This window comes from Glycine max, chromosome 6 (assembly GCF_000004515.6).
Source record: "Glycine max cultivar Williams 82 chromosome 6, Glycine_max_v4.0, whole genome shotgun sequence".
NCBI lineage: Eukaryota > Viridiplantae > Streptophyta > Magnoliopsida > Fabales > Fabaceae > Glycine > Glycine max.
Genome location: NC_038242.2, coordinates 37032263 through 37048994, shown reverse-complemented (window position 1 = coordinate 37048994; position 16732 = coordinate 37032263). Strand labels below are relative to the sequence as shown.

At 30.9% G+C, this 16732-nt stretch overlaps 1 protein-coding gene and 1 pseudogene across 1 annotated transcript; one reads left to right on the top strand and one right to left on the bottom strand.

Annotated features, from left to right (window-relative positions):
• Positions 1 to 1784: 1784 nt before the first annotated feature.
• On the bottom strand, positions 1785 to 2942 carry LOC100779596 (protein SOB FIVE-LIKE 5-like; annotated as a pseudogene).
• A 9293-nt stretch (positions 2943 to 12235) lies between these two features.
• Positions 12236 to 16020, top strand: LOC100500299 (uncharacterized). Its single transcript, NM_001249112.3, has 6 exons — positions 12236 to 12374; positions 13569 to 13809; positions 14421 to 15010; positions 15139 to 15204; positions 15333 to 15500; positions 15682 to 16020. The coding sequence occupies exons 2-6, from the start codon at positions 13608 to 13610 to the stop codon at positions 15823 to 15825; spliced, it is 1170 nt and encodes a 389-aa protein (NP_001236041.2). The 5' UTR covers positions 12236 to 12374; positions 13569 to 13607; the 3' UTR covers positions 15826 to 16020.
• The last annotated feature ends 712 nt before the right edge of the window (positions 16021 to 16732 follow it).

The following is a 16732-nucleotide window of genomic DNA, read 5'->3' as shown; positions in this document are numbered from 1 at the left end:
CTGCAAATATCGTTGAAAACTAGTTTTTCTCCTATTGAGTTGGCTTAAGATGAAATAAATTCAAATCGGGAAGGGACTAATCCCCTGCAAAGTAGCAAACTACGATTTGAGTTTCTAGTAAGAATGGTGCCAACATTTAGTATTTGGTTGGTCTTGGATTGTTTAGTCAAAAATATTTTTTTTTTTCATTGGTCATAAATAATATGCAACAATATATGTTTATTTGAGTTTTTTCATTTAATTTTGGGACAGTAAGCAAACTTTTGTAACATACTTCTTGCCAATGGGAGTCATTCTTAATTCTATATATATATGTAATTATCTACAATTGGAAAGAATTTATTTTGTACTCTTGCTTCACCTAGCTGTTTTAGTTTGACGTATATATTCTAATTTTATTACTTGGATTTTGCAGGAGAAGTTTGCTACATGAACACCAACCCTTTTATTTAATCTTCAAATAGACACACTATGGTATATGTTGTACTCTTTTTTTTTCCTGATTGAGTTTTCATGCATGCCTAATTTGTTGACTATTTGACATACTTATGGTTGACAAAATAATTATTGAATTTACAGTGCTAATTTAGGCCTTCAGGGATTCCCAGCCAAGGATTTACACTATAGCTTTCTTCCTCAATTCACTCTAGTGTTCTACATCTGAATCAGAGAGTATTCAAAGGTACGACTTCTTTATTGAATGTTCTCCAGATATTGATCATTTTATACAATAATACACATTGAATTAATTCTAGAATTCAAGAATAACAGAGGTACAAAAATGAAAGGCAACATAGGGTGTTTCACAGATCCTGCTATTTTCTTTCCTTTTTTTACTCTCTCTAATTATGTTCTTTTGGTGATATAGGTTAACTTGCTGTTTTGGTTTCTTTTTATTCCCTTAGTTTGAAGTAAGGATGGCCTCCTATGAAAGATATTTGTAGGAAACCAAAATCATGATTTGAAAGGATATGGGAAAAAAACCTTACTTTGGCAATCTCGATGCCGAGGGACAATAATAGTCATTGTATTAGGTTGTTGTTGTATAAGGGCATCGTCAACACCTAATATTAGTGCAGAGAAAGCAATCAAATATAAACATATTATAGGAAATAGAAATTAATGAGTATGAAAACAAGGACAGTAGCAAACTAATTCCACCAATATAAAGTAGTCTTGAAACTAATAAGTAGAACAATCTGTAAAGGACAGAAGAAACATAGAGGTAACAATATAAAGTTTGTAAAATATATGAATTCCATGAATTTAAAATGACACAAAAGGAGGCCAAAGTATGAACAATCTGTAAAATATGAATTCCATTAATTTAAAATCACACAAAATTATGAATTCCATTAATTCCATGAATTTAAAATCCAGAGGTATAGAAGAAGGAACTGAGTTTCTTCTTGTCGACTATGAATAGAAGAAGCCATCCAAACCTTGTTTTGTCTAAGCTCTAGTCTCAGACTGTCTATATCAATTCTACCTCTTTCCTAAATCTTCTATTACTAAATGAAAAGCAATGATGAGACAAGATTAGCATAGAGGTTGTTTTAATCATTTATCAACTTTAAACTTAAAATCAATTCTTTAAAGTGAAATCCAACATGTGAACATTTATTAACTGGTATTTCAATGTAATTCTATACAACTCAACTATAAATCCTAACATGTGTGTGCATTGGTTAGTTTCTTGCTACCTTATATTCTAATTTAGCAACTCAATGTTTGTGTTCTCGATACCAGAGAAATATATAAAAAAAAAGACAATTTATGACCATTTAGGCGTGCCTGTCACGGATGGCATCCAAGAAAATGGAATCAGAAACCCTCTTCAGTTTCTTATATTCCCTTATGTTGTTCCAAACTGCATTGGCAGTGGCACAATAGCAAATATTGAAAAAAAAAACAGTAAAATTACAATAAAAGGGATTTTCCTTTTTCTTTCTTTCTAGAAAAGAATCAAAGGAGTTCTCTTTTTCATTGAACATTATCTACTCTAACATCCCCTAGACCTAGTCTTTCTTTCAACAGCAGAAGCAAAAGCTACAACTAAAATTTTCATTTCCATCCTTCATCGAAACCAACTATCAAGAGATAAATGATGCAACAAATGAGACACATGTAACTTAATTATAAAAACTACACAAACATAAAAACATAATGTACAAAACAATGGATCACCTAGTTCCTCTGAAGCTTGTTTTCCACCAAGAGAATGCTCAAAGAAACTGAAGTGCTTCTGGAATTTAGACTTTTTCTATAGAAATTGACTAGTTTAGCTCAACACAACAAAATGTGCAACCAGGCAATAAGCAAAATGTGATAGAAATATTAATATTTCATTTAATAATAAAACTAGAGGTGTACCTTTATTTTTGTTCCCAAGAAACATGGGGGAAAAATCCAGTGCGTTTTCCACTGTTCCATTCCCTGAGAAACTGGCTTTCTTCTATTCAATTAAAAAAAACCATTAGCCTCCCAAAAAAAATTACTGCTAAGGAGAAATTATATACACAAATAGTTTATGCCAACGGAGATAACATTACAATAGCTTTTTGACTTGCCTTGGGACAGTTAAGAACAAGGGAACTAGCAGTGTCATCAAGAGGTGAAGGATGTTGATTGTTACCATATTATTTGGCCTTCCTGTTGTTGTTCTTCTTCTTTTTTAATTCTTTGGTGTAGTGAGAAGTAGAAGGATACCAATTTACACAGTAGTGTTGACCATCATCTTCATGGTAATGTTGAGGACCAGATGAAGCATCAGAGATCATAGATAAATCTTCTTCCTCTTCCTCCACTCTTGCTCCCTTTGCTCCATGGTCTTCTATCCCACCTCTCATCTGGAAATAACTTTCAGAAAGAGAGGAATAATCCAAGTAATGTGTCCAGCCAGATTCACCAGCACTATTGTATTGTGAACTTGATATATCCATTTAGCCCTTTTTTCTTTGAGTCATTGCTAGGTACCCTACACTCTAATATTGTGTGATCAAGGGAAAGAGTGTCTGTGGAGTAGTAAATAAAGGACCTATTTTTCTCTCTTTCTTTTCTCTCCTTCTTGTGCTTGTCAATGTGGTTCTTCTCAATTTAAGTAGAAGAGGAGCAACACTAGAGAGTGGAGAAAAAAATAATTCATTGACAAACAAAAGAGAGAGAGAGAAACAAACGAATCACTAGAATTTTAAACTGCTTGTCCCTTTGCTCACCCCTTTCGCCTTCTTATTTTATCTTTATGCGAATGAATCAACACTGCCAATTGGCTTTGGGTGCGTGTGCGTACTAAAATGTCCATTACTGTAGATTGTAGAACGAGAGTGTGTGTGAAAGAGAAAGGTTGTTTGTGGCAGCATAACATTACCAATTACCATAGATAATAGTAGGAATAAGTGTTGTCCTTTCAAGTTAAAAAGTTAATATTAATTTGGTGCAGTCACTACTAATGATGCTTTAATGATTGGTCTTTCATTCCTGTTAATGGTTCATAAGTGTGTGCTTTGAAACAACCAACAAACTAATTTCTTCACCTTTGTCCTTTTTTTAATGTTTTTACTTAACAACAATTTCTCACAATCACCAACATACACCACATTGCTTTTGTCTCTCGATGAAATCTAATTATGTTGCTTATACTGTGTTGTATTCCTTATGACCTTATCTATGAATCTTGGGAATGGTCATTGTTTCAACAGGGTCAAGGATACTCATTACCTGCAAATATACAATATCTTGATGCTAGATGGGAAGTTACTATTGTGCTTCCTCTGCGTGAATGTTTTGCCCAAGAGATCAACATGCTATGCCGCCTTGATGGGTTTGTAGTCCTCTAGATATGTCATCAAAATTTAAGAGAATAAAAATTGGCTATTATGTCATGTTCTGTTTTATGTTTTGTAAATTTTAGAGAATAAAAATTCTCTTCTATGTTTATCAGACTGAATTATATAAATCTTGCTGAATGAATGTGTCTCGTCTCTTTTTGGAAGGCAGTCTAAAGACTGTAAAGTTGTATCCAACGTCGTGGAAATAAGTGTAGGTTAGTTAATTTTCATAACCTTGGAAAACATTGAATCAATTAAAAGTGATGTAGTTTTAAGCCTCTTCCATTCCTTCCATTGGTATTTGATGACATAAAGAAGGCACTGCTGAACATTGAGTTGGGATTTTTGGTATTTCAGACCCAATGAATGCAGGGTATAGAGTAATTAACCTATTGAATGCCAATGTCACAAATGAAAGGGACACCAAGCTTTGCCATAGAAGCTTTGATCCTATCATCAAACCCAATGAATGCAGGGTATACCTCTGAAGGCACTTATCCTGCATCCTGTCCAATGCCACAACCAAAGGGTAACTAATTGCAAACCCTAGCTCCAATCGTTGCAACATTTTACCAGCTCAACCAATCAATACACGAATAGAGGGCAATTTCACACATTAACACAGAAAAGTAAATATATATATAATATATATATGTGTGTGTGTGTGTGTGTGTGTGTGTGTGTGTGTGTGTCACCAAGAAGGATATGGATGTGAGTGATTATTGTGTCTTGTTTGTTAAGGAATAATATTTATGGTGATGGCCCCACACAAGCTTCTTTTCAATTTGTATAAGAGCACTTCAAAGTCATAGCCCACTTGCACTTCATGCTTTTAGTAATTCAATCATAGAGTTCCAATTTTTAAGCTGTTGGGTGAAGAAGGAAAAGACAATGCTTCCTCCTATTTTGTGTTTTTTTCATTTTTCCCCCTCTTCTATTCCATTCTATTTACTATTCAATGAATTTTTTTCAGTTGCATTATGCAGGCTTTTCAATTGTAAAGCTTTTTCTGCTTCCTAAGATTCAATCAGAAACACCAATAATATAGCCACAGGTATGTTCTCTTCTTGCTTCACTCCTCGAAACATTTCCAAATCCTTTCTTAATTTGGTGTTTGGTGTAGTTTTTTATTCTGTTAGTGTAGAGTATGTGCGGGTAAGCTGTAAATGACAAGTCATGCTGTCACCTTCAACACCTTCTGAGACGTTGAATCTTATTCCTGTTTCTTTTAATAGTATCTCATTCCTGTTTGTTTTTGTTTGTAGGTAGTAGCTTCTTTCTTGTCCCACCTATTGAGGAGTTGAATATACACTGTTGTCTTTGCCTTGCCATTACTGTCATCCTAGTCGTAGCTGTTATTTACCCTATTTTTGAGGTTTGTATTTCTTAGACTCACAACAATGATAATTGAATGCTTTTTTATATATGACGTGATGTATTATATAACTAAATTATGAGCACTGTGAGTGAACCTTAGTTTCCCATTTGAGATTCTATACATTGATTAATACGGATAGTTTGTATTAATCGGTGTATTGAATCTTGAATTTTCTGTTTGGACAGTTTGGGAATAATCTTTTTTATAGTAGATTATTACGTATAGGTTAATTTTATTTTCTTAAATTTGTCAACATTTCAGTATACTTCATTTCCCTTTGTTCTCCGAGTGCATACTTAAATGTGGTGGATAACAATACATCACCGCTTTCATCTCGTGTACTTGGGGACTTAGGCGAAATGTTGTCGAAATGTGGTGGATAACATTGCCCATGATCTTATGTTACCAATGCTACTTGAGAGTTGAAACTAATTCGTGACATTGTTGGTCAGCAGCTTTGTATGATTTTATAAAAGGTTAGCATCCACTGTTATACCCTTGAAGCATGGTTGTTAGATGCTTTTTACTTTCATTGCACAACCATACTTTCATTGCCTAACATTATAATGGCTAAAAGATAACTAACTTTGTCTTTGTCTTTTTGTGCTAGCATATTCCTAACAACATTACACCATGAAGGAAAAAAGGGAGACAAGCTAAGTGGTTGTGGTACTGTTTAGTCTTTGTTACTGCAATGTAGGTTTCACTTTTTTAACAGAGTTTGTTACTGCAATGGAAGGACAATGGAGAGAAGTTCTAATGATTCCCTTGGTGAGTTCTACATTATGTTTCAACTAAATAGAGGTTGGTAGCATTGGCATCACTTTGAGTCTTTGACCATCTCTTATTTTCCTTGTAGATCCACTTTCTGATTCATCTTTTGACAATCGAGGCTCAAAACCTTCTATGTCTTCTAGTGAAGCAATTCAAAATTTCAGGTATTTATTAGAAGCAAACTGTAATGTATTTTTAGTATTTAGTATGAGATTTTCCGAAACAATTTTCCAATTAATGCATTTTTTTAATCTCTTTCCCTTCAAATTGTCATTTTCTAGAAGGAATAGTGAGAAATTATAGCAGGAGAGTTTACAATGAGATATATATTTTCTATTCTGTGTATCTAAATGAATGAAGATGCATTAATTCTACTTGGTCAGCCACACTCATTCATTCTATTTCTCTCTCAAACTTGATTCTACTTTTTAACTTATGCTCATTCATTATTTCCTTCTTGCATGCCCTTAACCTTGTTTACTTTCTTCTTGTTACAGTCTATATTCTCTGGCTTTTTTAGTAATGATTGTTGGTTGATGTTCCTTAGGACTGCAACCAAGGTGAGTGAGATGCTGGGAAATGTCAATACAAGTAGTGCTCTTTCAGCTTTTGAAAAGATGGAAGAGAAAGGTAAGAAAATTCATTGAGTCTACTTTGGTTGTTTGGATATATAAATAATACTTCTATATAACATGGCCTGTACTTAATGTGTACTCTAACCACACCACATACAGACATATAATTTCATTGCCATTCCCGAGTCTACTTTAATGTTGATATTCATTTTCTCTAATTTTGGGCTTTTCAGATCATTCACTATTTAGGGTTTTGAGACCATCTTTTTAGCACTCTATTTGTATGAAGTAGAAAGAAGACATTGTTTATCTACTATAGATTCACGATTGCAGTGTCTGAAAATCTGTGTGTTACAGGTGCGAACGAAGTTTTGTAATGGCTTCTTTTTGTTTACAGAAAGTAAGCAACATGAGGCAATGATGGTGACATTTAATTATTTGTTTATCTGAAGGTAAACAATTTGCCCAATGAAACCACTTTTTTATCTAGGTTAATGTTTGCTTGATGTAACTTGGTGTCTAATAAGTACTGAAAACAAACATTTTAGATGAGCACTCAATTTAATGATGGAAATTTGTGAAGCTTCTTAGTGAACATGTTCATGAAATGATAATACATCACTCTTTCATATATTATTTTAAATGTTAAGTGTTTTAACTCAGTTTATTGAATAAGATGTGTTTTAACTTGACGAAAAACACTTGCACGAATGTGCAGGTAGCAAGTGCCACGATCACTTTTGTGTGGATGAAGAAGAGGTTGGAGACTACATTACAAGGCCACTTTTGTAAGTATATAATCTTTCTGCTGCTTAACATGATTTCTCATATTTTTCTTTTAGAGTATTATTTCTTTTTCTGAGTATTAAGTAAATGTCACACGGCCTTGAATGACTCAATTACCCTAATCCAAAATGAACTTCAATTTCTTTTTCCCTTTTAGGCATGTCATGCTGCACACGTTGTCAGGAATTAGATTCAGATTGCATTTGTTTTAAAGTGAAACTTTTATAAAATTAATTTAAATTATCTTAATCTGTTGTAATTTTTATTAAAATTTACTTTTACAATTTAATTTTCTTAATTTGTTGTAATTAATAGTAAAATTTATTTTCTTAATCTATTATAATTAATATTAAAATTTAATTTAATAATTAATATTTAAATGATAGATTAAATATAAATAATACTTAAACCTCTTATTTTTATTTAATCTATCATTTATATATTTATTTATTAAATAAATTTTACCATTAATATTAATTACAATATTGATAATATTGTAATTATAAATACTAATTTTCATATTATATAATAATATTTATTGATTATTAGCAATATTGATAATACTGAAAATATAAAAAATGATCATTAATTAATCAATTTTTAACTACAGGTTATTAAATATTTAACATCGGTGCTCACTGAGGAACGATGTAGAAATATCTTATTTATAAGACGGTGATGATGACCATCTTAGAAATAAGATATTTCTACATCGTTTCTTAACTGAGCACTGATGTGGATAAGCGTTATTATACATCGTTCACTAAGATAACACCGCTGTAGAAAGATGTAGAAGATCTAATTTCTACATCGGTGGTTAGGAAAGCACCGTTGTAAAAACTGTCAATTTCAACAACAGGCATGACATCAACGTCGATGTAGATAACATATTTTCTAAGTCGTTGGTGACATCAGCAACGTATTCAATAAATGCTTTTCAACATCGGTTGGTACGTTAGGCTCGATGTAGAAAACGTTGTCTCTCTACAACAGTGGTTTGGGGACCAATGTTGAAACTTTTAACTTTCAACAACATCTTATTCAACATCGGTTGACCACCGATGTAAAATGTGTTTTTTCACCGATGTTGAAACTGCGTTTTCTAGTAGTGTAAAGGTAGGTGTACCGGAAGTCAGGCATGAATTATAAGGACCTACACTATTCCAATCATATTTTGCATCTAGTAATCTAATAATAGTATTCTCTTAATCTTTTATAAAAAAATATATATGCATTTTTCTTAATCTTTTTTATCTCATTAATCATGTTTGTTTATTTATAAGAATGTTATTTAATAGGTAAAATATTATACCATATTTTTTTAATTTGTATTTTTCCTAAAAACACATATCCATAGTCAATACAAGTAATAATTTTAATATACATCTTGACATTTTATAAGTATTTAGATATTTATATTGAGTTTTTTTTCTTAAGCATTATTTAAACAAAAATATTTTTCATATGATAGTTATAAATCATAAAAAGAAAAATATTTAACCAAATTTAAATATAATATAAATTATATGATAGTTCATAAAATATTTTTTTAACTACGTTTTGAGTTTCATTGAAGGATTAATTTTTTTTTAGATTTTATTCTAGATAATTTATAATTTTGATAAATGAACATATATAAATTATTAAAGTAAAAAATTAAAACAAAAAAAAATATTTACTTTTTTTTCAAAAAAAACTGTAAGGAGAAAATAGAAAAACAATTTTAGAAAAACAAAAAATAATTAAAAGAAATCAAAAAAAATAAAATACCAAAAAAAAATTAAAAAAAAAATCAGTTTAGAAAAAATGATTTCTAATCTGATTTTTTTTTTAAAAAAAAAAACACATGCTTAGACATTGATTCATAGGGAACCAATTTCTAAACGACATAAAAAAAAGACAAGTGAGAAATCGGTTTGGGGAAAATTGATTTTTTTATTTGCTACAATGTTTTGTATCATCCATGTAAAAATTTACAATGTATTATTTGGGTAAATTTTTTTTTTTTGTATTTTTAGGTTAAAAAAAGTCAATTATTACTATTACTAATTTAATAAATACATGTTTTAAACTTTAAAAAAATTGTAAAAATACCCTTTTGAAAAAGAATGGTTGAGATTAAATCAGTAATTATTTTATTATATGTTTTAAAACTCTAATAATAATAATAATAATAATAATAATAATAATATTATTATTTTATTATTATTATCTTATTTGTAATAATATGTGTAAGAAATCTATGTTCTAGCTTCGACCTCTTTGTGAGAGTGATCCACTTTTGTATTGTGTTCAATAACTTAGTAACCTTAGTTTTAGAAGTATGAAATCATATTCCTGAGTGGACTCCTTCTTGTGAGAAGAAGATTTGTTCTCTGTGCAGTAGAATCAGATACCCATTTTCTATAAAACCCAGACGTATCTAGCAAGGGTGAAATCCAATGGTGTAACTGGTATAGCAAAGACTAGGTTTGAAGTTTGGTGGAGAACTGTCAAGGTTGTGAAATCCAATATGGTTGTATGTCCAGTTGTGAAATATTTGTGTTAGTGAAAATCTCATCTTGAAGGATGAAGATTGGATGTAGTTGTTAAGGTGAACCAATATAATATATATATATATATATATATATATATCCTGAGCAACTTAAATTTCTATTATGAGTTCAAAATAATTTTTCATTCTAAACTATCATTAGAAACCTTTTAGTTTTCAAAGGAACATAAATTTTTTTTAAAACCTCAATTCAACCCCCCTTCTTGATATTTTTGTTCCTTCAGGTGGTGTTGGCGACGTTGGTAGTGGTTGTGGTGACGATGACAAAGGTAATCTTATTGGTAGTGGTGGTGGTGACAATGACGGTGATGGTAACAATATTAATGGTGATGTTGATATCGATGACAATGATGATGACGATGATGATGGTGTTGGTAGCGGCACCAAGTGATGACGGTGTAGTAGTGGTAGTGGTTGTGACAACATTGGTAATAGTTGTGGTGGCAGTGATGAAGGTGGTGGTGGTAGCGGTGTAAGTGGTTGTAATGGTGGTAGCTAGTTATTTGACAAGGATGGTGATGGTGGCCGTTGTGTTGTGGTAGCTAGTAATGACAAAGGTGGTGGGAGTGGTAATGACAATGGTGATGGTGATGGTGGCAATGGTAGTGATGGTGACAGCAAAGAGTATCATTGTCAAATGTGAAAAATGTGTTTTTTAAACTAAAAACCAAATTCACACCACCTTTTTTCTTAGTTTTGAAAATGAATGTAAAAGTGTTTTAAAAATGATTTAAAAATTATTTCAACTTCATTTTTGCAAATTCTTAATATATAGATATCATCATCATCATCACAACAAGACAGGGGTAACAAAGATTGAGTGAGATTCTCATTCTCATAACAAAATGAGATTAAAAAAATATTAGACAAAAATAAATAAATATTGAACAAATAAAAAGACAAAGAATAAAAGAAGAAACATGTGCTAATTGATCTCTAAAAAGATAATATTAATTAATTAAAAATTTCGATCTTCTTGCATGCATGTCAATGAAGTATGCAGAAAGAAAATTGTGTGATTTTACCAAATAAAAGACAATAGCAAAATAAAATAATGATGGTTACTGATGTAGTAAAAATAGTATGAAGAAGTTGTCATATAGATAATAATACCCAATAATTGATTAGAAAAAGAAAAAAAAAAAAGCTAGGGAGAGGAAGTGATTAAAACAATACCTTTGAAGCACTCGCATGAAAAATTATCATTTGACTCTAGTTTATATTGTAATTGATTGATGCATATATTCATGAGTCAGATCATCTTCATGTTTTATATGTAAAAAAGTGTCATTGATTCTTGGTATCTCAAATGACAATAGTAAAATAAAGAAAGAAAATTTAAGTCAAGAGAAAAGAAGGGAAGCAAATTAAAAGGTAAAGAATATAATAAAGGAATGCACTTACTAATTGACTCTAAACTTCATAGAAAAACAAAGAATATATAAGAGAGAATAAAAATGCACCTACTTCGTATTTTTAATTATGATAATAATATGGTACTGTCAAACAAATAGAAAAGTTTTTAATTTAATTAATCAAATATTTATATAAATATATAATTTTTTGAAATAGAAAAAGTAGTGTTATTAATAAAAGAATATATAAGAATATAAATCTTCTTCTTTTCTTTTTAAAAAAAGTATATAAATAAATACATTTTTTCTTTAATAATATCACACACTTTTGTTAAATATTTAGGATTTTTAAACAAATAATTTATAATTATAAAACTAATCACTATTTTTAATTGATGAAATTCTTAATTAATAACTGTTGTTAATTATTGTAAGCAATTGAACTATTTTTTAATGTTAAACTTAATATAATTCAATCAAAATTAATATATATATATATATATATATATATATATATATATATATGAATATTAAAAATAAAAATCTATCATGTCAAAAAGGTTTTAAAAAGACACCAACGAAAATTATTTTAAATCAATTTCAATTTTATTTTAAAAATAATTTAAATTTGTATATAAAATATATCATAATTGGTTTAACATGATCAATCTAATTGTAAGAGCAATCTTAATTAATCAATTAATGAAATTTTACGCTACATTTTAAAAATATTCATTATTATAATAATTAATCATAGGAAATTTAAAGTAAAAACTTATTTTAAGAAGATAATTTTTAATATTATTAATATATATGAATTAAAAATCTTTAAAGGTAAAAGGAAAATTCTTAAAGATAAACCAATAAAAAGAATCCTTACGGATAAAAGAAATATATTAAAAGATTTTAGCTTTAAATTAGCCGTTCAGTTTATTCTAATCCTATATGTACAATACAGGATCATCCTTACATGATCATGCATGAAAATTAGACAGTCAAACTACTTGTTCTCCTTCACCCCTGCCTCCTCATTCTTCAATTCTGGTTCTTGCCACAAATTCTCTACTTTCCTTGTTATCCTTCTAATTCAGCGTGTATTCTTGGAAAGGGTTGATTTTAACTGAGGTACGCCTTTGTTCTCCTTAATTAATTTCAGTGTTGTTTTGTCCATGGGAACGATGTCACTCGTTACTTCCTAAATTTTGTGTTTTCTTTCTTGTTTTGGGTTTCATGATTTTATGTAAAATTTGTTTTTTAATGATTTACCTTGCATCGATGTGATGATATTGTAGTATAAACAAAAGGTGTTTGTTTTTGCTGTCTCCTGGTTTCAGGGGTATAATATGATAAATTTACACAACAAACAGCGACAGTATATTTAATTCAATTAGAATTACTAACATTCAGCCATACCCCAGCAGTGACACCACTCACTTGTAGTTCAATGCAAAGAATACTTCAGGCCTTTAACACACTCACTTTAGATCGAATGCTATTGCTTTAACACACTCACTTTAAATGGAATGCTATTATTTTCCGATGTGTTTAGAACAGGAACTTTATGCCTGGTCCCACCAGTTCAGGATTCAAATATACTCTCAACAATCAAATATACTCTCAACAACTTTATAATTAAAACTGAAATGTTACCAGATTTGACTAAGTCAAGTGGTCGAAAAAATAGAAAAAGGGAGTAAGAAAAATTAGGACCACTTTAATTTGATTTCAAAATTAAAATCAAAACTAACATAGTATTATGGAAAATTAGAAAAGGGTGATTAAAGGAATGTAATTCATTCATATGTTGTAGTATGATTAATTATGAACAAAAGTGTGTTTGTTTTTGCTGTCTTCTGGGTTTAGGGGTATAGTATTCTGGGAAATTAGAAAAGGGTGATTAAAGGAATGTTCTTCATTCATATGTTGCAGTATGATTAATTTTGAACAAAAGTGTGTTTGTTTTTGCTATCTTCTCGGTTCAGGGGTATAGTATTCTGGGAAATTAGAAAAGGGTGATTAAAGGAATGTTCTTTATGCATATGTTGTAGAATGATTAATTTTGAACAAAAGGGTGTTTGGTTTTGCTATCTTCTGGGTTCAGGGGTATAGTATTCTGGATAATTAGAAAAGGGTGATTAAAGGAATGTTCTTTATGCATATGTTGTAGTATGATTAATTTTGAACAAAAGGATGTTTGTTTTTGATGTCTTCTGGGTTCAGGGGTATAGTATTCTGGAAAATTAGAAAAAAGGTAATTAAAGGAATGATCTTTATGCATATGTTGTAGTATGATTTTATTCACTCTGGTTTGTGTATTAGGATTAGATTGCATCAACAAATATCTGTGATACGGATCAAATGAGTCAACAAGTCTATTTTCACTCCGAAAGTATCCATTTCAGTGGCACCAACATCCGTCTAGCTTCAGGAAATGGAATTAGTCTGGATTGCCATTATGTACTAGATGCTCATGACAGCTATTTGGATCAGCACTTACAACCATATGTACAAGGTCATGCTTTGCCTTGGCATCTGTCTCTTCCAATGCCATATGTAGAAGGTAAAGATAAACTCTTTCTCCTTTTTGTTGTTTTGCAGTTTCCTTTTAAGCGTTTTCTTGTATATTAATATTTACTTTGCCACTGAATAATTTACAATAACATGCATGTAAGAAGTTTTATTCAGGCTTTCTAATAAAAAGTGGAAAACTAAAGCTTCTAATAACATGCATGCAATAATTTTTTTTAAGTTATCATAGAAATACAAGTGACACCAACAGTGAGGCACTGAGGCCATACACCATAGAGTTCAAAGTAGAGAAGAGTTGTACCATAGACATACATTCTGTAATTGATTGAATAAAATATGGTATATACGTAAGTACTGCATGTATTTATAGAGTGAATGAACTAAACTAATAAGCACTCATACACTAACAGAACTAACTACTAACTGTAAACCAGTATAACTACCTATACTAACTGTAAATTTAGCTACATTCAAACTGAATTCTGTCAAAAGTCTTGTTTTTTTATGTATAAATATATAGCTGGTTTATTCTTCCTTCTATAATCTGCCTCCCACAGTGTTCACTCTAGAGCCAAACAATGTAGTCATTTCCTTTCATGGTGAATAGATTTGGTCATTCTGACTGTTGCCATTATTTTCCAGCTTTCAGCGCTAATAGAAGTTCATCAGAGAATGCGAGAATTGGTCCACAGATATATCATCATTATCATGACACAAATGGCATCAGAAGTGGCCATAGATTTCCACGGAGATATCATGACACAAATGGCAGCAGAAGTGGCCATAGATTTCCATATAGATATCATGATACAAATGGCAGCAGAAGTGGCCACAGATTTCCACGGAGATATCATAACACAAATGGCAGCAGAAGTGGCCACAGATTTCCACAGAGATATCATGATACAACTGGCAGCAGAAGTGGCCAAAGATTTCCCCATCATCCTCCACAGCACCATAGCTTTCATCATCAAGTACAGCCAGCACAAGTAATCAGAGGCCACTCCTTCAACATTCATCCTCCTGTAACTGCACCTTCATATAGACTTCCAACAAATCCTTCACGTAATTCTTCAATCCTCATACATGATGCTTTTGAGATGGGCGCCAGGCATCCTGGCTTTGCACCATTTGCAGGTGCACGCATACACCAGTCTCATAGAGGCAACTTGCACGAGATGATAACTCTTATACATCAAAATCTTCCTCCTGCGGTCTTTTTCTCAGATGATGTAATATTTCCTATTTCTCTTTGTACTGCTTTTAGTACTTCATAGTCAATAGGACTTCATGATAGAATCCTAGGTTTATTTTATTGTATTTTTTAAAATACATATATTGATTGCCTTATCATATGCAGGATGCTTCTTTACTGGTTGACCATCATACTGATATGTACTTGGACACTGAAGATATGTCTTATGAGGCAAGTATACTATCCATAGTCTGATATTGTATTTTGTGAAATGTGGATTAGATATGAAGTCTAGGATACTAAATACTTCATGACTATGGAAAACATTAATTTGTTAACTCTTTGGAAATGGACAACAGGACCTTCTTGAATTAGGTGAGCAGATTGGCAACGCAAAATCAGGTTTATCAGAGAAAACAATTACAAGTCAAATGAAGACCAAAACTTACATACTACCTACTAATGCTACTAACTTGGAGGAGGCAGCTTCTGAGGAACAGGGAACTGATCTTTGCATAATATGCCAGGTATGAATTTAAGCATCATGTTTCATTCAATACTTTATTTTTGCCATTGAATGCCATATTTTTTGGGATAATTTTTCATTCGACTTTTAGGTACTAGAAGGGGTTATTCATTCAAGTTTGATGTATTAAAGCCCATTTATCTTTCCCCTATTAATTGGAATGCTTGTGTATGTTTTCACAGGATGAATATAAGAACAAAGAGAATATTGGAATTCTTAGATGCGGGCACGAATATCACGCAGATTGTTTAAGGAGATGGTTACTTGAGAAAAATGTCTGCCCCATGTGCAAATCAGTAGCATTGACTCCTGGAGAAAAACAATGAGATTTACATGTCTCTCTGTTCCTACATGCACACTTCTTAGCTGCTACATTTTCTCGAACGAATTCATGTTTTTTGTTATGTATATGAACTTGTACATATACACAGTTTCATTGTCCAACTCAATTATTTGTTGGCACCACTGCACCAGAAGATTTATGTGTATATCAAGTTGTACAGACTTCTGTTGATATGTTAACTTTAGGCAATTACATTTTGCTTGTTTTTTGTTTCAGTTTTTTATGTGAATGGTTGAATGTGCCATGTCGAAGTATAGAATGAAACCTTTTTATTCGTATTGTTCATCTTTACGCTTTCTATACTGTATCTGTCTGTTATACATCTTTATGGTCATGTTCTAGAACTAGACAACAACAACAACAACAACAACGCCTTATCCCACTAGGTGGGGTCGGCTACATGGATCAACTTCCACCATAATGTTCTATCAAGTACCATACTTCTATCCAAACCATTAATTTCGAGATCCTTTTTTATAATCTCTCTTATAGTCTTTTTGGGTCTTCCTCTGCCTCGAATTGTTTGTTTTCTCTCCATTAGAATAATGAACAAATTCGTTGATATCAAACAACTATTTTCTTTCTTTCAAAGTTTTCGTTTAGTACGGGTCTTTTTTTATTTATTTTAAAAACCGATTTTTACAACAGTTTTACGTCAGCTGTGGATCAATTTCTCACTCAAACTTTACCAAACAATAATAACTATAATTGGTTATATAATTTTTTAAGGGGTGTTTGTTTAACCTCTTTTTCATTTAAAATCCCCTTGAGAAAATTATATTTAGCTTTTATATATAAATATTTTTTTATATAATTAAAGTTTATAATAAATAAGTGTCTGTATATATAAACTATTTTTTGGATTAACAATAAATAATTTAAATTATTAT

Excerpts from the sequence above, each read along its gene's own strand:
- LOC100500299 (NM_001249112.3), top strand. The coding sequence starts at position 13,608 with ATGAGTCAACAAGTCTATTTTCACTCCGAAAGTATCCATTTCAGTGGC. Across the intron at positions 15,205-15,332 it reads CTGAAGATATGTCTTATGAG|GACCTTCTTGAATTAGGTGA; the intron begins GCAAGTATACTA and ends AATGGACAACAG. Across the intron at positions 15,501-15,681 it reads ATCTTTGCATAATATGCCAG|GATGAATATAAGAACAAAGA; the intron begins GTATGAATTTAA and ends ATGTTTTCACAG.